General features: G+C 35.5%; 2 protein-coding genes and 1 long non-coding RNA gene across 7 annotated transcripts; 2 read left to right on the top strand and 1 right to left on the bottom strand.

Moving 5' to 3' along the window:
* The first annotated feature begins 47 nt into the window (after positions 1-47).
* LOC110839636 (mitochondrial protein C2orf69 homolog) lies at positions 48-25163 on the top strand. 5 transcript variants are annotated; one of them, XM_087358448.1, is made up of 9 exons: positions 48-231; positions 1915-1953; positions 9106-9239; positions 10589-10741; positions 12932-13059; positions 17177-17239; positions 18275-18497; positions 19454-19736; positions 22914-25163. In XM_087358448.1, the coding sequence occupies exons 3-9, from the start codon at positions 9153-9155 to the stop codon at positions 23114-23116; spliced, it is 1140 nt and encodes a 379-aa protein (XP_087214574.1). In that variant the 5' UTR covers positions 48-231; positions 1915-1953; positions 9106-9152; the 3' UTR covers positions 23117-25163. The 5 variants fall into 5 exon arrangements, with proteins under 5 accessions (XP_087214574.1, XP_087214575.1, XP_087214571.1 ...); XM_087358445.1 differs by having other exon boundaries at positions 52-231; positions 19451-19736; XM_087358449.1 differs by lacking the exon at positions 17177-17239 and having other exon boundaries at positions 50-231; positions 19451-19736.
* On the bottom strand, positions 529-6914 carry LOC110839639 (uncharacterized). The gene is made up of 3 exons (XR_002546559.2): positions 6655-6914; positions 6036-6076; positions 529-1055 (listed from the first exon to the last, which is right to left on the bottom strand). It is a non-coding gene; the product is annotated as an uncharacterized LOC110839639 (long non-coding RNA).
* Positions 1969-4598, top strand: LOC110839635 (potassium channel subfamily K member 10). The gene has a single exon (XM_022084014.2). It carries the CDS (start codon positions 3271-3273, stop codon positions 4318-4320), a length of 1050 nt encoding a protein of 349 aa, XP_021939706.1. The 5' UTR covers positions 1969-3270; the 3' UTR covers positions 4321-4598.
* Positions 25164-26437: the final 1274 nt, after the last annotated feature.

Here is a 26437-nt window from a genome sequence, read left to right as displayed (position 1 = left end):
ATCTCTCTCAGCACGGCGCAATATAGTCGTCTTTTCCCGTTTCGTTTTACAGTAAAGCAGAGCACTCTGGTGGTCAAATATTGATGTAGAGATGATGAAGTTACTGAATGTGTTTGTAAGTTGAACAAAATTTAAGGGCTATATTGTGCAGTATAAGTTCGACGAAATGACAAGTTTATGATTATAGACACTTATTACTTGAATTATACTCAACGTTTCTTTTACTGGAAGGTAAGTGAACTGGAAATTCGCTGGAATATAAAATTTGGAAAAATTTAATGAAGGTTAGGTTAAATTACAATTTCTTGGTTAGACGTGATTGCAATTCCGTGTCATTTTACAGGACAGGTCATGACTCATATGTGTAGCATACCGTACATATTGATTTGATATTTCTTGAAACAGTTACTGTTCACTACAATGTCAGTGATAGTATTTGTGTCACGAAGCCACAGATTTTTTTTTGAATATGAATTTGTTGGCATGAGGGATTTATAATTCACAAAAGTGAACTTTAATTGAGTGCACACAGATTTATGATTGATCACTATGAAACTTTAATACACTATTTATACATTGTAAGAGCAAATATAGATCTTCATATTCAGCTTGAGTATTTATTTATTTAAGTATAGGTTTGAGTGTTTATATATGATAATGGGTTCCAGGGTTGAGTCCTGATAAGTAGAGTAGAAGTAGGAAGTTTCTAGCTTAATTTCTGGCTAGGGACAGCTAGGGACCTAACTGTTCTGGCTTCTCTTTTAGTTCTCTTTGTTTGTCCCGACAAAAGCTGAGCCAGTACATTAAAATAGACCACAGTTGCTTCCTTTTTCATTATTTCAACAAACTGATCACTGTCATCACACCACCTCTTGTTTGATGTCACAGATGAAGTGATGAGGTTTAGTTGTGAAGTTTCTGGGTATGTTCTTCAAATGTATTGAGAGCCAGCCATTTATGCCCACATGTACATCTGTTGTTTAATGTGTTTACTAGACCTTCCAACACCAAATTTGCTGACAGAATAATGCTTCATTTACACATCTTGAAGAAATCTGAAGCAATGTTACAGACGGAAAATGTTTTAAAAGGACTAATGGAGAGAATAAAGAAATTATGACAGTTATGAAAATACTATGTTTATTACAGCAAAGAATATTCAAGTTTCAGAATGTTTAGAGTGATTAGACAAGACAGGGTTTTATAGCCTGTGCTGCTAAACATAGTAATGGATAAATTAATAACAGAAGTAACATAAGGAGAAGAGAATGGAATTCCAGGAAGTACTGTGTATGAAGAAAGCATAATTATATGGGAACCCAGTGAAAACACTTTAGGGAATAAATTTCAGAGGGTTGTTATGGTATGTAAGGATTATGGATGAAGTATCAATTTAAATAAATGTATAGTGAAGAAAGTTAGCTGGAAAAGGTAAAATACAATCATTATTAAATTTTAAAAAAAACTGGAGAATTCTTGAATTCATTTGTCTTGATTTTTAAAATTTATGACCTTTACATTGTCATCTATCACTGTTTTCAATGTGTTCGGAATCTTTTTCGCAGCAAGAGTTTCATGACATTGCCTACTAGTGCATTCTGTTGCATTGACTTTAACATGTGCAATAAAACCATGTATTTTTTCACCATCTGCATAAAAAGCAATACATTGTTTCCAATTAAGGCCTTTTTTTTAGTCATGTATAAGTCAGTTCGATTGAAACAACTCTGTCGTGTGAACATGGAGGGGTGTGCACATTAAGCATCAGATTCTTTTGAACTTATTTGTTGTATGTATATGTTTTTGGAATACATGACACCACTTTGGGGACATTCTGTGCACAGAAACAAGCATTTCTTTAAACATAGGTCCTTGGATGTTTTGCCTATGAGTTATGGCTCATTTTATTTTCAGAGGAGGAGGAGGATAGATAAAGTATAAACCCAACCACAGGTAAGTGTTTATTTACAAATCGCGTTTCCAACCTTATAGATTAATGTAAATTTGTTCTTTTGGGCTTGTCCATCATCTGAATAATACAGTGTTTCAGTATAGGGATAAGGAAATAGAAACCTGTTAGGCCATTATGTTTAAGTTAACGTTTGACCTGAACAGTGAAATATGTTGAAAAAACCCAGAATTAAGATCTGTGGACAATGTCAATCATTTGTGGGAGATAACTTGTAATTGTATTACTGGCCAACCAACTCATCAAAAAAGAAGCAAGACCCACTGCATTCCAAAGTAGTCAACTTGCATAAAGAATGTATAATTATTAATATGATACACCTACAGTCCACTGTGTCAGTTTTAGGTATAATGAGAGTGCAGCGGAAAATATTTTGGTGGCAATGGGAGAGAGAAAGAGACGAGAACACAAATCGATAGAAAATCGATAAAATTCGAAGACACTCCCAAGTTGTCACTTCTATAGATTATAGAAATGGAAGGCAATATAAATATAAAAGAATCTGTTGTGTCAGGATGGGACATGATGAAAAGAACAAGAAAACAACGGCGACAACTGCAAAGAGAAACAGGATCACAAATGATGAAGTTCGATCTATTCCTGTAGCTCTCTTCTAATAAAAGATCGATCGATAATGTTCGATCTGTTCCTAGACTCGTTTAATTGACTGATATTCGATATTGCAGCGCACGTTCTACATTCTTTTCGAAAACGTACAATCTGAAAGTGGGCCTAGTAGATTAACTTTCAAGCGACTGTCTCAGGATGCGGTGAGATTTTTGGCAGTCGTATGGATTTCTCCGAAATAGGCTCACTTTGCTGGATGCTTAACACATTTTTATTTTCACCTTCAGTCACTGAGATGAGTTTCAAAATGCTTCGTTTAATCCATTTACGTTTAAGAAACGCAACAGGTTTTTCTTGCAGTGTACATGTTTTATGTGCAAATAACGTTCTGATTCTGCGGGAACCGAGCTAGCAATTCTGTATAAAGGTTGAAGACAATAAACAACTACACACGCATCCCAGGGTTCCACGGAACAGTTTGATGAACACTGGTATAGTGCAAGCTGTATGGGTGTTAAAGGCAGACGTAAAGTCAAGTTGACGTGATCTCTCTGTATAATGCCCTCTGTCAGTGAAAATTAATTCATCCAGTGAATCTGTAAGAGTGTGATGTTGCCAGTTGGTAGCACAAGAGGGCCCGATGCCAAGTGCGTCCAGAAATAGTCTTGGAGGGTTCCATAACTGCGTCAGTGGGCGAACTATTTCAGTGTTCTGTAAACCATCGATTGAATAAGATGAGGTCTGTTGGTGGGTCCGGGGTTCGAAGCTCAGTGCGCAGTCGCGGTTCGTCATCGACAACGGCTAGTGACCCTCGCGAGAGGGTGAAGGATTGTTGCCGAAAATTGGTGGCGTTTATGTGCACTCAAGTTGGAGTCGGTGGCCTCGTGGTTGGTTATGCCATTGTCGGAGCATTTGGTTTCATGTCGGTTGAGAAGGACTGGAAGAATCCTCAAAATGAGATCGTTGCGAGTCTTCATTTGAACTGTACTAGTGACATCTGGACTTTGACTACCAGTGAATTTGCTTTCAACGAAACTGCTTGGCGCAGTGAGGTTGACAGGGTGTTGAAAGTCTTTCAGGACGGTTTTGCGAAAGCATATAAGGAAGGTTATAACGGCAGAACCAGTGATGAATTATGGACCTTCCCAGCCGCCTTGATGTTCTGCTTGGCTGTTTTTACCATGATCGGCTATGGGAATGTCGTGCCAAAAACACCACTGGGGAAAGGTCTCACCGTGCTGTATGCAGTTTTTGGAATTCCGTTGTATGTGTTGTACTTCATGAATATGGGGAAGGTCCTGGCCTCAACATTCCGTTGGTTGTACAGGCGTTTGTACGAGTGTACTGAGGACGGTGTAGGCGACCGTGATTCTGAGAGCAGTCTGCCCCCATTGCCAGCTACCCGTATCATTGTCCCCTCCACGGCGTGTCTGTGGGTTATGGGCGGTTACGTGCTCACGGGAACTATCATGTTCGCTGAGTGGGAAGGGTGGGAATACCTTGACAGCACATATTTCTGTGTGACTAGTCTTTGCAAAATTGGAATCGGTGACTTTGTTCCTGGAGCAAATATACTTGAAGCTCTAAATAGTGGTAATCAGACAAAACTGGTCATCAATTTTGTGTATTTGCTCTTAGGAATGGGCCTTATTGCAATGTGTTTCAATTTGATGCGTGAAGAAATACGGGTGAAGGTGCGTGAACTTAAGACAGAGATGAGGCAGTGGCTGGAAGATATTAGAGTCCGTATAATATCCAGCTATCAGCGTAAGCGCGGCTATTGACTTTGACAGATGTAAATTTGTGTGTGTAAAGTTAAACATTTTTACCCAATATTTTTGTGCATACTGTTGGTTTCATGGGAGAAGGGTCTTTTACCCTACCTGTTTATGAGCAGTTGAGGTCTAAGCTGTTTATATGTGTGTGTAAATTTCCCATCTGTCAATTCAAGGACCACTGACACCATTTTTTGAGAGAAGGCAGTTGCATTTTATTACCCTTGTAATAATAGTGTACATAAATTTATTAATCTTTTTGTCAAATAAATACTTTTTGTACCTAATGAGATACATGCATTTTGGGGGAGGATTTGCACTAAAATTGAGCATTTGTAGTTCCAAATTAACTTCTGCAGCACTAAATGGAATATTGCTAAAATTAAAATGCTGGAAATTATCTGCATATTAGTATCTTTGTATTGTGTTTGTGGATTCTTGTTCTTGAAAGTTAGTTTTAACCTGAAAATCACATACATGAAATGCTGTACAATGGTTTTGCAATTGACACAAATGGAGGGAATGTTTTTTAAACGGTTCTTCAGTTGGCAACATGAGACTCATGCAAGTTGCTGTAATTGCAGAAGTGATGAGAGCCATTTAGTATACATTTCTGACATTTTATGCACTAAAATGTCTACTTAGATACGAGGTCCTCATGGTGGTGAAGATGATGTTCTTTTGGGTATAGCCCTGAAGATGGAGGCAGTATGTTTCTCGAAAAGTTTTATATCTACCTACAACTCCACTCTGCATTACAACCCAGAAGAACTCTGTCAACAAATATGCTATTTGTACTCAGCGTATGAAAAAACTGAAGGCATGTTTACATGCATATTTCATATCCTAAATATTTGACAGATTCAGGTCAGATTATAGTTGTGTGGTTTGTCCACACTTTTCCATTAACTTGAACTTAGTATTTTATATGAAAGATTGGTAGTAATTGTTTTTAAAGTTGTAGAATAAATTTAGACACACTATGTGTTGTAACTGACTTTTTGAGAGGTGTGTGGAATAATTTTAACTTAACTTTGCAATCCACATCTTCTGAACTATATTGTGTATTGAAAACTGTTCCTTTGCTGGTCAGTGCCCGTGTTTTTCATAAAGACTTTGCTTAATTTTATTTAATTACATCAGACAGAGGAAAACTGTTACGAGAAAAAGTTGTGGAACAGATTGTTTTTAAAAATTTATGGGTGAAACGGGGCTTAGCATTCTTTTTGTAGTTCAGTTTATGCCAAGCTTTGGACACATTTGGAACAAAAATTAACTACACATTTCAGAACAAACATTATGTAAATTAATTTTTGTCCCATGTGAAACTTTTTTCAGATGAACTTTAAGGTTAGATTAAGGTTATGAATACCAGTATTCATAGTTTCAGTGAACTGACCACAGGAGCACAGCACCTGATATCTGCATTAGAGTGGGGGAGGAGGAAGGCCAGTATTTCTTTGGAAACCTCAGCTATTTGAAATTTTATGAGACCAAAGCAAATTATAGGCCATAACTGCTTTCTTCTGTGTCATTTTCTACATATTCATTATTATCCTATTATTTGTTGCTATATTGTTTGTGCAGTTACTATAAATGTTGTTAAATAAAGTAATTGACAAACAAATAATAACTTAAAAGTAACAAAAATCAATACTGATTTTTGTACATACTGAGCTGGTTAGATCAAATTGTGGTATGTTTGACTTGTATTCTGTAGGTACCTTGTTTGAGTCTTGGACACTGTCATGAATTTCTTCAGTTCCTGCAAACATTTGTCAGATTTGTACTTTTTATAGGCTAAAGCCACTTCCTTCCCAGTATTTTCTAGTTTACTATTGCTAATCATGACATCTCATGTGTTGCAAAATAACCTTTGCAGTAGTACAGTTTATTTATTGACTATGAACAGACTAATTTGTTGCGCACAGAAAGACTCTGATACACAGTACATTAAACAGTGCTTTGAACTGAAACATTGACATTTAAAACATGTTACACATACTTGCGAGTTGGCATTGAAGTTCATTTTAAAGTATTTATTTTTGCTTAGTTGGAATCCATCCTGAATATGTTACAAAATATATTTATCAATTTCTTGTACAAAGTAAATGAAATTAATGCATAATGTGGAGGTTGTGTCTGTGTGTCTTTTATCATCAAAAGAACCAGTAAGTCTGCGTTTTTCCCATAGTATATATTTAAGGGTTTTGTATGATTCACAGAATTGGTATATATGGATAATGTCGGTATTAATTATGATATATTGGAATACGGTTAGGTGTTAACCAACAAGAGCAAGTTAAGTACTAATCAACCATAAAAATAGATATGAAACTGTACCTCGAATATTGATGTCTGCATATTTCTAACTTGGTATCTTTTTCTGTGCTAGCTCTGACAATGTTTAATTAGATTAGTCGAAGTAGAGGAAACTGGACTCTGAGCAGTACGAGGTCCGGAGTGCGAGACATCACGTGCTACAGGGAAAACAGAGAAAAACACCGAGAATAAATATGAAACTGTATTTGTTAAACTAAGGAAGGAACGTTCCAGAAACGGGTCGATTCTGTGCACATAGCTTTGTCCAGTTCGGACGCATCGTCTCCTCCAGACCTGGTTCACTTACTGTACTACATTGTTGTAGCAATAAATCATTTCTTACCGCGCCTCTCCTACTATTGCTTGCGACTCTCCACCCGAGAACTCTTCGTTCCCTTCGCCCGCACAGTCCCGGATCGCCCTGCTCGATTCGAAGCGGCGTTCACATCCAAGATACGACGTCGCGGGACTCCAGTCGGAAGTCAGGATGCAACAGAATAAACAGCACTTTCTTTACCAGTTTCTTTGAAATACAAATGGATTTTTAAATACTTTTATTCAGTATGTTCAGAGCTACGTTTTGGCCATCTTCTTCTGCAAACTGAGGATACTTCATGCCATGGTGACAAGGGATGAGGAAGTGAGGATGCATAAATCTAGAAGGATTATTTGGGGAAGACATGGAAGAGGTCAGAAATGCACAACAAAATTTTGGTCAGAAAACCTGGAGGAAGATCATGTGGGAGATACAGGTGTAGATTGGAGGATAATATTAAAATAAATAATAAATAGTTCGGGAGTTAAAATGGACTTGGTTCAAGTAAATAACTATTTCCAAAATGTTCGTTTCTCATTAGCATACCACTGTCATCATCATCATAAAAAAATCTGTGCTGTGCTGTATTTTAATCTGAAAAGGGAATGTATGTAGGATTATGTATGGATATAATTTTAAAGGGTGTGGAAGGAAGTGGTTGTGTCCTATTTTAAGGCACTATCTTGGCATTTGTGTAGATAACCTCAGTAATGACAGCCAACTTCTGTGTAGAATTGTGAACATATTTCCCGAATATGAATCAGTAATGCTGACTGTTAAACTGTGGTCATTAGTGGGAAGCAAGAATACAGAATTTTGTTTGGGAAACCTTACACAGCTTGGAGGATCATAGTGTTATGAATTGAACTAGCGCATAGTACTATCCAGATACTTGTGAGTCTGTAACACAAGACTTTCTTGAATAGTCGAATGACTGGCATCTACCAAGGAAAGGCATTGTATGATATGGTAATTTTGTTTCCTAGATTGTTAATGTGCTGTCAGTAATAAATTAATGATTGAAAACTAATAAAATGTTATTTTATGTTCTTAATTCTGTTTTCTTTTGTCTGTCTTAAGTTTTTTTTGTGAAGTGAGACTAATATATTGCCTTGTTTTTCAGATGTAATTACCTGTATTATAACATTTTGCCACTCATGGTTGCCAAAATCCATATGCTGAAACTTTTTTTTAATTTAGAAATATAATATTAATAAATTGTATAATGACGGAATTATTTCTTTCATCTTGTTTATTTTCAAGATAATTGACCCAAAAGTATTTTAGGCATTTGCTTTCCTTAACTTTGTTATTGTGAATGGATGACAATGTCTGGAACCCTGTATTATTATTTTATTGAGTTTATGTAACCGTTATCTGATTAAAGCATTCTTCGGTCTGCTTAAATTATAAACTGAGTCATCAATTAAAAATGGCAGCCTTTAATTGTCAATGTTTTTCTAGCATACAGAAGCAGTTACTGTTATTGTAACATTTGTAATTTGTTTTTTAATTCTGTTTGACAAACATGATACCTACTCCTCTACAGTAGCAACCCTTGTGTATGTGTTTTATTATTCATAGATATTATAACTGTTGGCACAGTAGTGCTACTAATCAGTTTTTGACCTTATAGGATAATGATTACAGAACTATTTACATATCTGTTATGCTTTAATTATTGTAACTGTTGCCATATAAATACAGTTAAGGGGTTCTCAGACATTTCTCTGGTTCACAGTTTAATGTTATCTGTCTGACTGCCTGTATGTCTGTTCTGTTTAAGTTCTAACCATGGTGGCTTTGGTAGCAGAAATTTAAAATGAAGGTATGGTTGGGTGTGCCTTTGGTGGGAGTCTGGAGATTGGTAGATGGCTTTGTGTTGACGTGTTTTGCTTCATTCACTATTGTTTAATTTCTTTCAACTATGAAGTCTGGTGCTCATGTAACAAAATCAGAGCCGGCTTCTGCCAAGGTAATGCTGCAGTAAATAGTATTACTGTTCAACGCAAAAAGTTTCATACTCATCAAATTTGACAAGCCGTATGCTCAGCTAGTATGATCATAACATTTTACAGTTTGAACTTTATAAAATGTTATGAATGTAAATGAAGGAGACATGACTAATGTTGAGTATCCATATGAATTATTTACAGATGTGGACTGGATCATTTGGTGACCCACCACATAGTAAAACGACTGGATGATCAGAGTAAGAACGTGGAAACAATATTTTACCTGTTTTGTTTCATTTCTCCACTGTTGGACACAAGAAGGTACCAGAAAGTCAGTAAGTATCACATTGTGAATATTTTTGTTTACATTTTGCTCTTATTCGTTGAGTTGTTCTTCCCAAATTATGTTAAATAACAACATTAACCAAGTTACTCCAGTTTTGTATAGCCAGGTTAAATGGGTACATTGTCTCCATAGGATGATGTGTCCTTGAGTTGCACATGGAAGAATTGGATGTAGAGGGTAGCTGTGAATATTATTTATATAGTTTTTGTATTAAAACTTATATGTATGTAATAATTTCATCCTTTTACAAATCTGTGACCTGTAATGTGAGTAAATACTTTGCTACTCAGAAGTTCCATAGACCACATTACAGTAATTTCTTTGCATATATTTGTTTTTTCAGAATTATTTTTTCTTGCAAATTTTAATCAAGTGTTCATGCTTCAATCATTATTGAGTGTTGTGTTCTTAGATTAGCTGTTGCAGTTAGAGTTTAATACAGGAAGTGTTTGACTTTTAGTAGAACATTTCCTCATGAGTAAGAGTTTCTTGTTTTGTTAACAGTTCTGTATAATGAAATGTGAATAAGTCAATTGTACAGACGCTAATGCTTGGTAGGAAATGTTGAACTGATTGCAAACAAATTTTAAGAGACAAGATGCACTGTTGTTATAATGTACCTCTCAGTAGATTGAGCAGTCAGAATTCTTGTATTTCAGAGGTAAGTAATGTAATATATCCTTTTAAAGCTTGAATATAATGAAAATTCATTATCTACTCACAATTAATACTAATTGTTTTCATTATTTATATTCTTTTATTATTAAACCCTAAGTAATGGAGATAAATATATGAATAATAACAAATCATGTTAACAATGACCTTTAATTAGCAGAAATAATAAAATACTTTTTATCAATGAAGTTCTTAATTTTAAGACTTGTTTACATACAAATGTTTATTTACTAAGTCTCTGTTGTATGCACCCAGTTTAATTCCCCTTTGGAAACTTTTAGTCCTGGTGGCTGTGCGATCTAAGACATTCATGATTTTGGGCCACAAATATACTGAGTGTGTGGGTTTGATTCTTTCTTGGGGCAAAACTGTTATGTCTGAATAGGATTCATAAACTGAAATTGAAGGCAAAGACTAAAATGGAGCTAGCTGTAGCAAGAATGAAGAAGATATCAAATTTGCTATCTGGCATTAGAATCTTTAGGTGAAACACTGTTAACATTGAAAGACATGTATTCTTTTCAAAATGTCTTTGTTATGTGTAGGTGTTTTTAATTCTTGGGGCCTCAGTTAAATTTGATTACTGCAACCAGCAGTTGATGCATTGGACACTTGGTCTGTGTTTGATAATGATAATATTTAATTATGTTTATGCTTCATTAGGGGAGGATGTTGGGCACACCACCTCCAGTCTGTCCGGTTCGTTTGTGTGGTGTCACTGGCTATGATGGACGCATTAATGATGTTGTCTATTGCCATCCTGCTGAAAGAGCTGAGCAAGATATGGCAGTTGTGTTCTTTGGTGGAGATGTGCAGGTTTGTTGTTGGTTTTTCTGTGTTTTTGTGCTGCTTTAGAAGGTATGTGTAAGGTAAGTACAGTGTGGTACAGGAAAAGTAATGCAACTGGAGGTAATTAAACTTCATTATTACATATGGAACATACAGTGTTATGCCAGGCTTGGATGCTATACATAATTGGTTTTATTGATAGAATTCAGTGAGAAAGACATACAGTGCTGGGCGTCTTGGTGAGATTCACATCTCAGTGTGACTGTATGCTTAATCATTGCTTTATACAGTAGGATCCTTTAAAATAAATTCTGCTCATTTCAATCTGTAAAGTGACTAGGTATGAAATGGATGAAGATGGTTGTCTTCTGGGTTGTTGCACCATGTAGAACCTCGGTTATACCTTGACCAACTGGTTCCCATATCTCAAACTGATTTCACATATAACTTACTTATCACCCTGATGATGAAGGCAGCAAGCACATCTGTAATATAGGTAAACTTCTTCCAGGCTACATGGCCCAGTAACCCAGATGACAGCATCTTCATACTCACTGCCATGAGAACCTGAGATCTCACTATGAAATGTTTGTTCAGGTTTCATTCATGGAAAAAGCATTTGGAGAATTGTCTCTTACCACCATAAAATGTGTATGGAGCAGCAGTATCTCGTACTGAGTGTTTTATTCCTCAGGATAGAGTGGCTGAAGTGTGAAGCTGGTGATTCACTTCACTGAGAATGAAGTGGCCAACAAAAAGTTGGGACCCACATTGCTCAGGCACTTGAAGATTGGGTCATTCCCAGTAACACAGTATCCAGTATGTGAATGGAGAGACTTAAAGGGGAATCAGAAACTAAGATTGGAACATTTATTGAGCATTCACAATATTAGGAACCAGTAACATTTGTTCCTAAGTTAAATTACATTGTATTAAACAGGAGATATCCAGAAAACATCTCTAATTCCTAAGCAAAATGGAAGCATTATTATTCTCTTCCCTTCTTCCTAAGAAATATCTACTGTACATGGGCCATCTGTTAACCAAGCCTCTCCACTCGAGACAAGGTTGCATTTTGAAAGTAGGTAGATTTCATTATTGGCTTACTGGGCCTGTTGTAACTTCATTGTAACCCCAACAGCCATTCATATTCTACTTCCAACACTACACATCATTACTTCTGTGAGAACCCCAGTTTTCAAAGTCTGTCTAATCTGGGAAATGTCCATGCATTTCATTACACAATGTGTTTTAGCCTACTTCCTTATTTTACAGGTAAGGTATTTGGCAGCTGTGCAACAACAAGGCCAACAGACCCTTTCTACTACGCATGATCACTGTTGGTTGCCACAGGTCATACTGCGAGTCAGCAGCAGTGATAGGGGAAGTGTTATAATACTCCCTTGCAGTATGGAAGTGTTTTGCGAAATTCCCTTTGTGTGGGAGATGGCTATGTTTGCACTAGAGTATCTAGTATTTTTTATATGGATCTTATGGGATGCATAAGTGTCAGAAAATTTAGGAGGAAGTTTTCAGGGATTTGAATTTCCTACAGAAACACTATTCAGAATCTTGTCAATAAAGTGAGAAAATTATATTTTCATAATATTTTAAGTGTTTTTACTTACAGCAGTGGTCCCCAACCTTTTTGTGCCTATGGGCACATTTGAGAGTTTATGAGATCGTGGCAGGCACCAACCAATTAACAAAGCCAAATTTTCTTCTCTTTGGACAAAGAAGTTATGGACACCAAATAATACACAAAACAACACAATGTTTAATGATACAAGAAACCATGCAATCAAAAATACGTAGTTTTATAAGTACAATTATTATTACTCAAGTGGGAAGTTAATGTGATGTTTGGCACTGCATTTCATCGGCCAGTTTTTCAAATTTGGGAGTGTAGGATGATGTTGCTGCTCGCAAACGATCGTCAAGATGAGCATCAGTAAGTCAAGATCTGTGCTTTGATTTTATAATGTTAATGGTTGAACGGCCTTCATTATTCAGTATAACCTCTTTCCATAACAACGCGGGCACCCAAAAAAGTCTTGGCAGGCGCCATGGCGCCTGCGGGCACCGTGTTGGGGACCACTGACTTACAGGTTGACCTAGAGTGAGGATGGAACTCTGCAGTAAAGTAGATTCTAATTTCTTTTAAACTGACTTTCTTCAGTGACAGCAGCCCTGATTATTACCTTTGTTTCTTTTTAGGACTTTCCTGAGAACATGGAAAATCATAGAGATAACAAGAATTATGTGAAATGGAACCTGGAAAGTACTGCTGTGTTGCTTCATACTTATTTTCCTGATAGTCATGTTGTAGTAGTGAGACCATCAAGGTGAGCTATATTTTTAGTAATTTTTTGCTTGCAGTATATTGTTAGATTGTTTCAATTTTTTTTTTATTACTTAGTAGTGGGTTTCATTCTAGACTATGTAGCTGCCTTCACAAATATTGTAAATAATCTTATATTTTTTAATTAACTCACACATAGATATGTGGTGTTTTGTTTCCTTGGCTGTGAATTTTCCAGTTTATTAAAGTTAAAGATGTTTTTGATCTTACTTTCACATTTTGTGACTGGAATACAGCAGAAGTAGCTAATTTAAATATGATATATATTTATTTAAAATAGTTAATGACTTTGTATATAACTGCATGTTAAAGTGCATCCTATTTGTCAGAAGTAAGCTTAGTTATTTCAAGTTACACAGCTTCTGCTCTTGGTCATTGGGGTGCAGGTGAAGTGTATAAGTAAACATTGTACTTACAGTGCATAGAAAGGTGCTGTTATTTCATTAAAACTACATGTATGACAAGTGAACCTTTTTCTAAATACAAAGAAATGCTGCATACAAGAGAAAGATTTATTATATTTTATCTTGCAGTATACCATATTTGCTTGTGTAATAATGGTATTATTTCTTTACAGAAGTGTTAAACTAAGTATGATCTTCAAAATTCATATAATAAATATGTGTTCTATAGCATTGTATTAAAATATTATCTCACCCTGTCACTCTGAAATATATTAATAATTTAAAAATAAATTTTACTTTCATTGGTCCCTAGATTTTTCTTTTTGTTTCAAAAATTGGTTCGAATTGAAGTGATTTCAGAAGTTTAGGAATCCAGGTGGTTTCTCATAAGCATAGAAGTATTTCAAAAGTTCTTGGCATTACTTATCTTGTGATAATCTAAGCATTGTCATTAATTGTTCATGGCCATTCACTGTGCAGATATGTCTGTTAAACAGCTAGAAAAGAGTAAAGTGCTGTAATTGAATTGTTTCTTGATTTTAGGAATTTTGTTAGCATAGCCATTCACTTAGTCCACTTTGAAGCATAAAAATCACATACATAATACTAATACAGATATTTGAAACACTTTTTTTTTTACCATAAAACTTTTATGCTTCTTTACTTTCTATCTGTATCAGCTGTTTGATAATTCTGTAGTACCATATTTTTCCAAAATACATTTTCAGTTAAAGCTGTTTAATTGCACGCATTGGTCCTCACTTTCATCCAGTGATACTTTAATTGTAAGAGCTTCATGAAACACTAAATACCTTTAATGCTAGTTTGATTGTACATATGCATTAAAAAGGTTTCAGGTTCTTTTGTGAAATATATTTTTTTGTCATAATCATCATAATAAATATGAACTTCATGGGATAGGATTAATAGCCTGTTTTGGCTCATGTCCAAGACCATCTTTTTCTGGGTCTCCCAGAGTCTCTTGTTCATCTTGGTTTTTGTTTTGTCTCTGAGAAATATTTTGGAGGAATATGTTGCTTCCATCTTCATGGTATAAAAGTTTGTGGGTTATTAAACAAGCAAGTGTGGTTATTTTTAGAAAGAGTTTACTTTTTTTAAATTGATAATGAATGAATGAATGAATGTTTCAGTTATTAGAATTTTTAAACCTGGCTGATGTGGAACAGTGACAGTGCCAGAAACTGATGATAAGTTATAGAAAACAACTGGATTGACATACATCAATATTTAATTCGCTATATAAACAGCATATATTTGTATTTCATGTTACTGCATGTCTCTCCTTTCATGCAAACATTGACTTGTAACTTACACACTTTTTACAATGTATTTGTATGCAGGTGAGTTGTAGATGACTTTATGAAATGCCATTTTCTAAACTAGACTTGGCAGAAGTGGAAATTAAGTTCTGTGGGGTTGTCCATAAATTGCATAATGTGTTAAATGTGCCACTATGAATGTTTGGATATTTTATATTGTTTTATAGAGAAAATATATCATTTTTTAACTTTTCTTCAGATTCATGCTCATAATCAAAATTTTATTAATTATAGGTAGGTCTCAACAGACCCCGTCATCTGCTTATCTGTGTCAAGTGAGAATTTTTTTTAATATTATTTTCTGCTCTCTTTTTAGTCATTCTGTATATTTAGTATGAGCAAAGCATGCTTTTTTGATTTCTCCACAGATCCTGAACAGTGAATTTCTAACTGGCATTTGTATGAGAGTCTTTGTTAACTGAATACTGACATATTTTAACATCAGAATGTAGGAAAAAGATTAGAACAAAACACAGTTCACTTGCCTCTGCATGAATGATCTGTAGCTTTGTGTTGCTTCGACAGTTTTGACGTGTGTGATGCTGAGGGCTCCTCTCTGCTGTGCTTATCAATTGTTTGCCTGTAACATTAGTTCATGATGATTCCTTTTTGAAGGAAATGTCTGGAAAGTGTTGTTTTCTCCTCCTCTTCTTCCTCTCCCCTGATTGACAAACTCTTCTCCTCATAATTGTGGACATTCAGTAGATTATTATGCCATTGTTAAGACTTCGTCTATAAAATTCTGTTAAAAAGTACATCCAGTATGATAATAAACTGATTTGTTTGGACATATGACATCATTTCTTGCAAATTTAATGCAACATATTCAGTTGTATACTCATTGCAGATAAAATTGTTGGTAGTATATCATCATCATCTTCATTATTAGATCAAAATTACTAAAACTGAACTGTGAAATGCAGAAGCATCAAAGAATTTTACAGCTCATTACTAATGATAATGCTTGTTGGCCATCTTCAAATCCATGGGACATTAAATTTCAGGAGTGGATAAAAAACATTGCAGTTAATGTGTTATGCTGTTTGTGGATAGCCACCAAGTGAAACTTGTTGGTAGAGTTACATATGTCTTCAGGTGAATAGTCTACATTCCATAAATATGTTTTTATACTCAGCCAACACTCCTGTGAATATAATTGATTGTGGGCAGAATTGAGTTGTTTTTTATGCATATAGGGATATAGTAAATAATTGTCATGTTGTTATTGTTGTGAATCTGTTTGTGCTGGGAGATGAATGCTGTGCTATATCAAGATTAACACACATTTTGGATGTATATTAATAATTTATACTATAATATAGGAAAATTTCCCATTGCATAAGTTATTCTGCTAGTGGGGTATCATAGAAGGAAAATGGGTCTCAATTTTTGTATTATAATGTTATTTTTTTATTTCACTTTCATTATTTTTAGTTGGAGTTAATATTTTCTTATTTAAACTTTTGTTGGCGAGACTGGATATGTGCTTAATGCAGTTAGCATGCCTCATTAGGTAAGCACTACAGATATAATTTCTTATTGACATTATCAGAGGCTTTATGGTTTTTCATTCTGAATAAATGCTTCGTTTATTGAAAGTTTGAATTTCAGTATTAATGCCCATTTCCAGAAGTGTTGAGAAAAGTAAAGCTGTGGAGTGAAGTAATTGTTACTGTAACACCTAAGAAAGAAAGAGTCTTTTATGCCCTAGTGCAGAGATCATCAACTGTATGCTTACAGAAATATTTCTGAGTGTCCGTGAGAACTTTCATGTAAGCAGTTGAGGGAGAGGAAATTTGGTCAGTACTTATACAACATATTAATGGCCTCTTAACTGTAAAAAGTAGTATTTTTAAATGTGCATAAGCTTTCTTTGTTTTTGTGTTTAAAAAAAGCATATGGTGCCATTCTGAATTGAAATAATTGCCCTCACTCAAAAAGGTAGGTGACCCCTGTCCCAGGATATACATGAGCAATTATGTTCAGTAGTATAGCACTCGTATGTTTTTATTGTTTCTAAAAGCATCATCTGTCTGAATAAAATTTTATTTCCAGAATGAATGTTAAAATTGCATTGAGAGTGAAGACATGCCCAGCATTTGCTCACATATTCTTAAAACTTTAAGCTAAAGTTGCATTAGAGATAAAACATGTAGTCAGTTCCAGCATTTTAATCAAAAGTAATGCTAACACTTAAGGTCTCTGCTTGTAGACCTACGCCCTTAAAAGGAAGTTATCATAATTCACCATTACATTTATCCCATCCTTCAGGTCCTTGGCAAACTACTGAAGAGGTCTTTGATTTTTTAATTGTATGGAAAATTCTTGTATAGTAATATGATTTCCTTCTAATTAGATTGACTGCTCCTAAACTTGCAACATTCATGGAATTTGTCTCATCAGAAATGGATCAAAACAGGCAAGTGGTATATTTTTCTTGTCTCATATTTTATATGGGTTCCTTTGTGATTTAATGGGAGCTGTCCTTAAATTACATAGCCATGAGGTAGCGTGTAAGAGGGAGCATGTATTAAAATATAACTAAATGTACATTATGTAATTTATGGATGGCCATTTTCTGGTGAAAGAAAGTGACAGTTTAATGCAGATTAAACATTTCCAGTTTTTCATTTTGATCATTGTTCTGTTACATTATTCTTATGTTCTTATGCATGTACTGATAATGTATGTAAAAACTGCCTTCAAACATCTTAAGTAGGAATGATTCCATTAACATACAAAATGACAAGACTGTGTTCCTATTTTTAAATAAACAGGCAAATTGCAGAGCTGATACATATTTACTCCTTACAAGTCTAACTTTAATTATATTACATGTCAGTGGTTTTCCCTAACATAAGTGAAAGTGTATGCTTAATTTTTGGTCTAGACATATTTTCCAGTAATGAGCATATGAAAGTGCATGTTCCTTTGATGCTACAAAGTTTCCAAGCTGCTTTAGTTGTTGAATGAGCTGTTGGTTAATTTTACATGCAGCATGCCTATGTTCTTATCATTTGCCTATTCTAAGATCAACTTTCGATATAGAGTACATCAACACATTGAAATCTAACATTATGTTGTCAGAAGTAACTGATTTAAAAATGATATAGTTCATCATGCATATTATTTCCATTATTCAGTACTATATGGCAATAGGTGTCATGTTCAATATTTGTATTGTAAGTAACTCCTGATGTAATGTGTAACAACAAGCATTGCAAGTAATTAAATGAAATGTTATTTCTTCTAAATTCAGTCTAAGTAAGTTCTTAAAATGACAGAAGGGTGTTTCATTATATCAACTTAAATACATTGAGCCATTGTCTTGATGTATATTATGATGCTTTACATTTATACTTAACTCTTCTTTATCAGTCATAGATTAATTACTTATATTTAATTTTAATTCTACTAAATGAATATTATTTATTATTAACCCTCTGGCTTACAGGATGGAGTTTAAGACATTTAGTTGTTATGACAACTTTGTACCTTGCAACAACTGTGGAGCCCCAGATCATACACCTACTCACTATGCATTACAACACCTGGAGCGGCTGCTGCAGGGTATCTCACAGCGTCTTCGCACTATGCCTGCTTCTGAATTGCTTCCTCCAGCGACAAATGAGCCATCACCACCTACAGAGGAAGCTGTCACTGATGGGGATGGCTTGGTGAGAAATCATCCATATTACTGTCAACATTGGCCCATATGAATTGTTAGACAATGCCTATTATTATTTTTTTCTTTATTTTTAAGAACTATAAATTTTGATTTAGGGATGGTACCACTGATTTATCAGTATGGCTAAGTCACAGTAGCAGCAGTTGAATATTTATCATCAGTGTTTAAGTTGGCATGTCAAGGACATAAAGGAAATAAGAGGTTTATTGAAGTAAAAGTAAACCTCTTTCCCTTTTGTGGATATCTTGAATCATTTTGACTTTCACAAGATTTAGCAGTTAGAACACACTGGAAGGTGACACACAAGTCCACATTGCATCACATCTCAGATGACCAACATCAACATTTTCAATGCTGTGAAAGCCTTAGATCTCATGTTATCATCTGGTCTGCTTTTTAAACTGCTAAATTTTAAATTAAATACTGTATTTTTAGAATCTTCTTCTTCTATGGCTCTCCGGTCCGTATTCGGTCCACAGCCTCCTCTATTCTCCTCTTCCATTCGGTCCTATCCTCCGCTGCCTTCTGTTAGGTCCGTCTGTCCGAGGCTTTGATCGAGGTTTCGAAACATCTTCCTTTTTACGGTGCAAGGTTGTTAGCCTTGCGACCAACCCCCAACCTGGAAGACCAAGGTACCTGTCTTAGTCTGACCTCTCCCCCTTGACCAATCTGGCTAGGGAGGCCCTACCAGTAGCTCTTCGGGTCACTGAGGTAAATTTTAGAATCACTTTATTGTATTTCCAGACCATCCTTGGGAGGCATTAGAAACCCCCCTTATTTTAAATACACAGAAACATTCAAGATGAATGGCTAGGCTTATATATTATTTGTAAAAGAATATTGATTTACATTTGATGTTGACGTAAGACAAGAGTGATGAAAACTGAGAGATCAGAGTAGTGTATATGGAAATGCAAATGAATTTGTGCCATTTTTATTTAGCAGACACAAGAGGAGGATGATGAAGATATGACCCCATTATGGTGGAGAGAAGGTCTCAACTTGGATAAAGCTCACCTTGTGCTTATAGGGTTTAGTAAAGGTTGTGTGGTCTTGAACCAGTTTATCTATGAATTCCATTATCTCAAGACCCTGACCCCAGATGATGATACAATGATGAGACTTGTGTCAAGAATACAGGATATGTATTGGTTGGATGGTGGGCATGCAGGTGGCAAAAACACATGGATCACTTCCAGAAGTCTTCTAGAGACTCTTACACGTTTAGGTAAGTAATCAGCATACTTTTGCACGCGACTCTCGGGATTGTCCACCACAGTTCTGAAGTCTTACATCATAGTCTTTGGATGCTGAAGAGCATAATTTTATTTCTGTCCATAATATACATCTGATTTTGATGCTGAAAATTCATAATTACATCTATTTTGTTGCATTTCTCCAAGCTATGATTTTATCATTGTATTGTATTCAAATATTTGACTATGGATCTTGCTCAGCATATGGTACAAAATATTTATAATGCAGGTGTACCCCACAGTATGATGGGGTTATGTTCCTTGAAAATGTGGTTGTATCATGAATGGTTGGTTATATTCTGGGGTAAGTTTTCCCATAGGCTTGTGTGTTATAAATTAAGATATGTTCTGAGCTTGTAGAAAAGTGGTTTGAGATTACTATTTGTGCTATACAATGATAAACATATTTTAATACTGTTTAAATTTATTAAAGGTATTTAATTAATAATAATCCCAGACATGTTATAATCAAAGTAAAGTAAAGTAAAGTTTGTCCCACTATACGCCATGTAGGCGTTTGGGGTGAGTGGAGGTATAGCTCCTCTCTTCCTTGACCTCGGCACTAGATGGGGGTGAGTGGTCAGCATCACGTCCCGGCCGGCTTTACCCCCAGGAAAAGACTCCAGTACCCATTGTAGAGGAGGCTGGGTGGGTCCCAGAGCCGGTCTGGACGCAGAGGCTAGAGGAAAAATCCTCTGACCCCGTCGGGGATCGAACCCCGGTCGTCCAGCCCGTAGCTAGTCACTATTCTGACTGAGCTATCCCGGCTGATATGTTATAATCAGATCACCCAAAATATAAATACAACCGTTTAAAATTAAAATACAAACTCAGTGAAATAAGCCTTGAGTCTTTTCAAGAGGGTGCAGAAGTGGATGCTTGTTCTTTTCACTATAGTGATGGTTTCTCAAATTTAGAGAAAAACCTACTTAAGTTGTACAGCAACCTTCTTTTCATGCAGCGCCTTGTAGCATGCCATCTTCTCCTCAAGACCTCTGTGCACCTTCAAACTCCTTTCTGCATGGAGGTCTTCTTGCTCAGTCATATTTATAAGCTCATTCACTTTCTGTAAAATTGAAACAAGACTTTTCAGTTCAAAGACCTTTGCTGATGGTGGAGAAACCATAATGTCTTCACCTGATTTGATGTCTTGCAGTGGCACATTGGACTGCTGAAATCTGATGAGGTCTTCGTTAGACAGAATGAGATGCAATTAATTCATTGACATCTGTTGCGACCATTTTTTAAAAATTCCCGTTTAACAGCTTATTTTGTGATCTGTTCAGTCTCTTAAACTTCTTGAATGTCTCGCAAATTGCAGGCAAAGTTTCCTACATGATTGCTTAATTTCAACCCATGTTATTGACTAAATTCAATATGTTTAAGCCCTTCCAGAATTCTTTAAGGCAGTGGTCCCCAATGCGGTGCCCGTGGGCGCCGTGGCGCCTGCTAATGCTTTTTTTGGGTGTCCGCATTGATACGGAAAGAGGTTATACTGAATAATGAAGGCCGTTCAACCATGAACATCATAAAATCAAAGCACAGATCTCAGCTTACAAATGCCCATCTTGACGATTCTTTGTGAGCAGCAACATCATCGTACACTCCCAAATTTGAAAAACTGGCCGATGAAATGCAGTGGCAAACATCACACTAATTTCCCACTTGAGTAATAATAATTATACTTATAAAAGTACGTATTTTTGATTGCGTGGTTTCTTGTATCATTAAACGTTGTGTTGTTTTGCGTATTATTTAGTGTTCATATCTTATTTGTCCAGAGAAAAGAAAATTTGGCTTTGTTAATTGGTTGGTGCCTGCCACGATCTCATAAACTCTCAAATGTGCCCGTAGGCACAAAAAGGTTGAGGACCACTGCTTTAAGGGTTGGACTGGCTTCATTGCCCATTGTGGTAATTGCCTGGGTCATTGTGTGATGTGCATAGTACAAGATGGCACAACAAAACAAACTGGAGAGTCTGCTTGTTTGCCCAGACCAAAATGATAGGTTGTAACATTGGGACTTGTCAGGCATAATCACAGAGTACAGTATCAATGCACAGTGGTCATATCGTCAGGTTGGTTATAATATTAGGTGGTCGAAACCCAGGGTATGCCTGTACTGTTTCACATAAATATAAAAAAACACCTTATTCTGTGTTATGTTGTGTGTGTATCTTTTTGGGACACTTTCTGTATAATGAAAAAAATTGTCATTCTGATGTTAAATTTAGTACTTTTTTTACTAATACAGGTAGCCCTCGATTTACGCCCTTGATGCGTTCCTGGACGAACCGGCGTAAATAGAATCGAAGTAAATTGAAACTCTCTTATAATGTAAATTAATGGGAAGTCAATGACATGCGTTCCCAGCACCCAAACATTGACGAGTAATATAATGGCATTATATTTAAAGCTCTGAAATAACGTAAATAAAATTAAGGGGATTAAAAAAGATATATTTTATATATTTACAATCGGTAATTCGTTGGTCCCCGCGATTGACTGCTATTCTTTCATGTGACTGATGTGTATACAGTCATCTCTACTGTTATGCGATAGTTGCATTCATGTAAGATGCCGAACTATAGAAAATCGCGTAGTAAAAATAACCCCAGTACCTCTGCAGAGATTAAATTAGTCCTTTGAAAGTTTAAAGCGCCAGGAATGAAACTGCATAAGAGCAAACTCGCATATGCAAAAGTTTGTATTTCACAAACAGCTTTTACTGATTCATCGATCTCATTGGAGCAAATTCGCGTTAACGAAACTTACGTAATTGCAGAGATGACTGTATTTATAATTTTTATTCAAAATCAGCGATGTAAGAATTATGATTTAGTATAAGAATCAGTATGAGATACATTGTAAAACGTTATAAATAATAGTAATTTTCTTCACTTTTTGACTTGCTGGTTTCAAAATCGGCGTTATTCTGAATCGGCGCAAATCGAGGGCTACCTGTATTTGCTAATTGTTACAATTAAATATGTAAAGCTCTTTATTTCATGAAAACCTGCATCCCATATTTGTTTAAGTTGGTTGGTCACTAGAAAGTTCATCAGGATGACACTGTAAATGCATTTATTATTGCTTTAAAATGACAAGTCTGAGATAATTTATCTTTATATTATGTTCTTTCATCCCAGGAATTGGTATTCACATCCATGTGACTCCATATCAAGTACATGATGAGCGCCGCCCATGGATTCGCAAGGAGGAAAAAGCATTTGGTGACTTGCTAAGAAGGTTAGGAGCCCCTGTCCACAGAACCTTGCATTTTGAAAATCAAGTTGCAAGTCTGTACACACATTTTGAGGTGCTTAATGCCTTTCGGCAGGCTGCCAAGTGAGTTATTTCTTTCTAAGTACTAAAATGTGATGAGAGGAAATTATCCCCGCAACGTCCGTAACAACGTGGCTTACCTTACCAAATGGTAAGTTTCCATTAGTTCACAGATCTTCAAAAGTGAGTTCAAGATACAATGTATAGTATGATTGAATGATCAGGTTTTCCTGGTTGCACTCGTATTGTACCTATATACTGTGATGTCTTCGTCCCCCCCCCCCCCCCCCCCCCCAAGTCTGTTGAATTTCTGAATCAAGAATGTGCATCTGAATGGTAAGCATGAATACAGCTTTAGAAGTACTTACTCTCTATATTTACCAGGGAGTTACCATAATCTAAATAACACTGGTGCTGCTGCTGTTTTGATCACAGTGATGACCATCCAGTTGTGTGAAAGTACGTTTCCATGGAGGTTCAAACTATAATATAAATTGTCTAATTCCATAAACCTTAACAATTCTAATAAAACATTTGTTATTTTACAGTTTTGAATTTTCGTAAATAATGCACAGTGTAAAACACCAATTATACAGGCTTGATTTATTGACTGCACATATAATTTATGTCAAGAACTGAATGCAACATATGTATTATTATTTACTTACACATGATTTCAAATACATTGGTTTTAAATGCTCGGTCTATATGAGCTGTAGCTTACAACCTCCTTGTGAAATCTACTGGTGTGGTCTGTGTATGATATATATTTCAAAAGTTCCTGACAGTTGGAATGTAGTAACACATTTTTATAAGTAGAGCTTGTATGTCATAAGAAGCTTCATTTGCTCTTTTCATATTATGTTGAGGTTATACTTCATATTTAAAATATATACTTTTGTATAGCAGTAAGCAGTAAAATTTCTGGTGATAAAGTATACCAAGAAGTCAACACTCTTAAGATAGAAACATAATGATAAGTACTTTGTATTAAGTTACCATACACTTCTTTAACAAAAATCATTGTTTATCTTTTCTACATTTTATGAACAAAGAAGTAACAGCTGGGACTTAGAGTAATCTTGCATTAGACACACATCTTTTATAACATTCTGCCTGTCAAGATATATTTTGATCTATTTCATTAAGAGTTATGCTGTGTGAATGATGGTATGTAAATACTGTATGCATTTGTTTTTATGTTTAGTAGGCTTTGTAGTATAGTGCTTTTGTACAGTTCTTGAGAAAGGTATTGTATAATGTGTTTGGACAAAAGAAAGGTTTTGTTGTATACAAATACTGTTGACAATAGCACACAGAAATGTTGATCTTCTACCAGTGTACACACTATTTTTTAATCTTTGTAGTTGTGGGAAGACCGGTCAGGAAAGCTAGCAATGGCTGGGGGTTCGTCATGCTGACCACATGTCACCCTATATCTGGTTGGATGATCGTTCACCTCTGCTTAGGCATGTGAACGTGAGGCCAGCAGTCAAGCTAGTTGGCTTTGGCTCTCTGGAGCTGTTATGCTACGGATTTAATTTTTAGTTGAGGGAAGAATTGCTCCCATGGTTTAGTTTTTTGGGAGATATGCATGCTCTTTCAGACAGAGAAAATTTGTCTGTCTTATGTATACTTTATTTGGTGGTATGTGAACAACATATGAACAAAATTTGATATTTATTCTAGCAGCTCAGTTTGTTCTTATTTATGGTTCAGTACTCTCTATTTCCTTCAAATTAAAACTCTTACAGTTTGTTTTTCAGTACTACCTACAAGCTGATTGTATTGAATTTAATTTAAAACATTGCAGAATTGTGATTTCATAAATTACTGAAGTCTATAAAAAAGATACATAATTACTAAATACAGTTTTGCCCATAAATATGTCCTTTCTTTTCTCAAGTGTTCCGAAAACCAGTTTGTCCATTGGTCATTATAATTTAAAATATATAATAGGAATATAATATGTACAGTTTTTTACAAATTATATTACACTATGCATTATTATAGTATATATTAATAAAACTGACTTTTACCATTTTGTGCTTTAAAAACCTTGTAAAGTGTAACTGTGGTGATACAACTCTCTTAAATATAAATTACAATTATCATTTCTGCCTTCTCTTAACTTCAGAAGCTAACCTAGTAATTTAACTTGCAGGAAAAACAAGATAGGAGTGGTACAGATCAGTACGGTCCCATGTGATTTCTAATGGGTTTCTCTGTATACAGCAACCAGTAAAGTGACTGGTTACAGGCTGGATGACCAAGGAAGTACTTGGCACAAGTGGGAATTATTTCTCTTCACTTCCATGCCAAAACCAGTGTGTCTGGGTTGTAGTGGCCAGATTGTGAAGTTGACCACTCACTTCCGTCACTGATGTTAATAATATACAGTAAAACCCCTCTAGTTGGACACCCCTTTATATTGGACACTTTTAATTGGAACCGGCGAATATCCTATAATTTTACATGTCCACAACACCCTATATCTTGGACACCTCTTTATCCTGGAACTTGAACACCCCTTTTGTTGTAAGTTGGACAGGTTCATGCACTTAGCTTCAATGCTTTTATGGGAAACGTTTACAGTTAGTATTTTGTTGCTTTGAATTTATGACTTATGAATGCCTTCTACCTGAGGATTACCTTATGGTTGAAGGTGTGAGACTTTGAATACATCAATGGAATTATTTTGTTGAACCCTTCACTGGACTACAGTACGTATTACTGGTACAGTTTTAACTTTGTCAGTACAATGCTTGCAACTGAGTTAAACAGTGTTAACAGAAATTGGAACGGTATGCTTTCGCTCATAACCAAGAAGGAATGGTTGAAACTTTATTCGGATTGCGGCAAAAATTAGAAAGAGGATGGACAAATTCAAAGATAAAAGCAAAAAAGCAGTGTTTTGTGACGGACTTTTTTACAAGAAATAAGTGACATCATATGTTGAGCTAATGCCTTAAGTACAATTAAAAAGAATACATTCTGAACATTTAAAATTTCATTGAGGCTGGGGTGTAATGTGCAACCACGAGAGTGGGTTTCAAAAGATTATTATTATTGTCATTAATTCTTAATTCAAGCAAGCCTACAGTAGTTAGATTATGTAAGTAAAGCGATTACATTGTCGGTAAACGTAAAGTATCAGTGCTCTTCCCTTTGAGCTTATCCATGCAAGTTTAATTTACTGAAAACAAAATTTGTAAAAATTTAATTTACCCTTTTGATTTTTCTTATCAATAATTTCCTTTTTGGGAAGGGCTCCATAATACTCTACAATTACCACATTGTTATTACACGACAATTTGAAAGGATGATTTTCCCCTTTCCCTCTATCCTGGACACCCCTCTAAGTTGGACACATTATCGTGGAACCGCA

The sequence above is a fragment of the Zootermopsis nevadensis genome, unplaced genomic scaffold (assembly GCF_977971745.1).
Source record: "Zootermopsis nevadensis isolate Lab colony 2312 unplaced genomic scaffold, Znev_1.0 Znev_ptg000030l, whole genome shotgun sequence".
In the NCBI taxonomy this organism is placed as follows: domain Eukaryota; kingdom Metazoa; phylum Arthropoda; class Insecta; order Blattodea; family Termopsidae; genus Zootermopsis; species Zootermopsis nevadensis.
The sequence above is the reverse complement of the archived record's forward strand: the minus strand, read 5'-3'. Positions and strand labels throughout refer to the sequence as shown.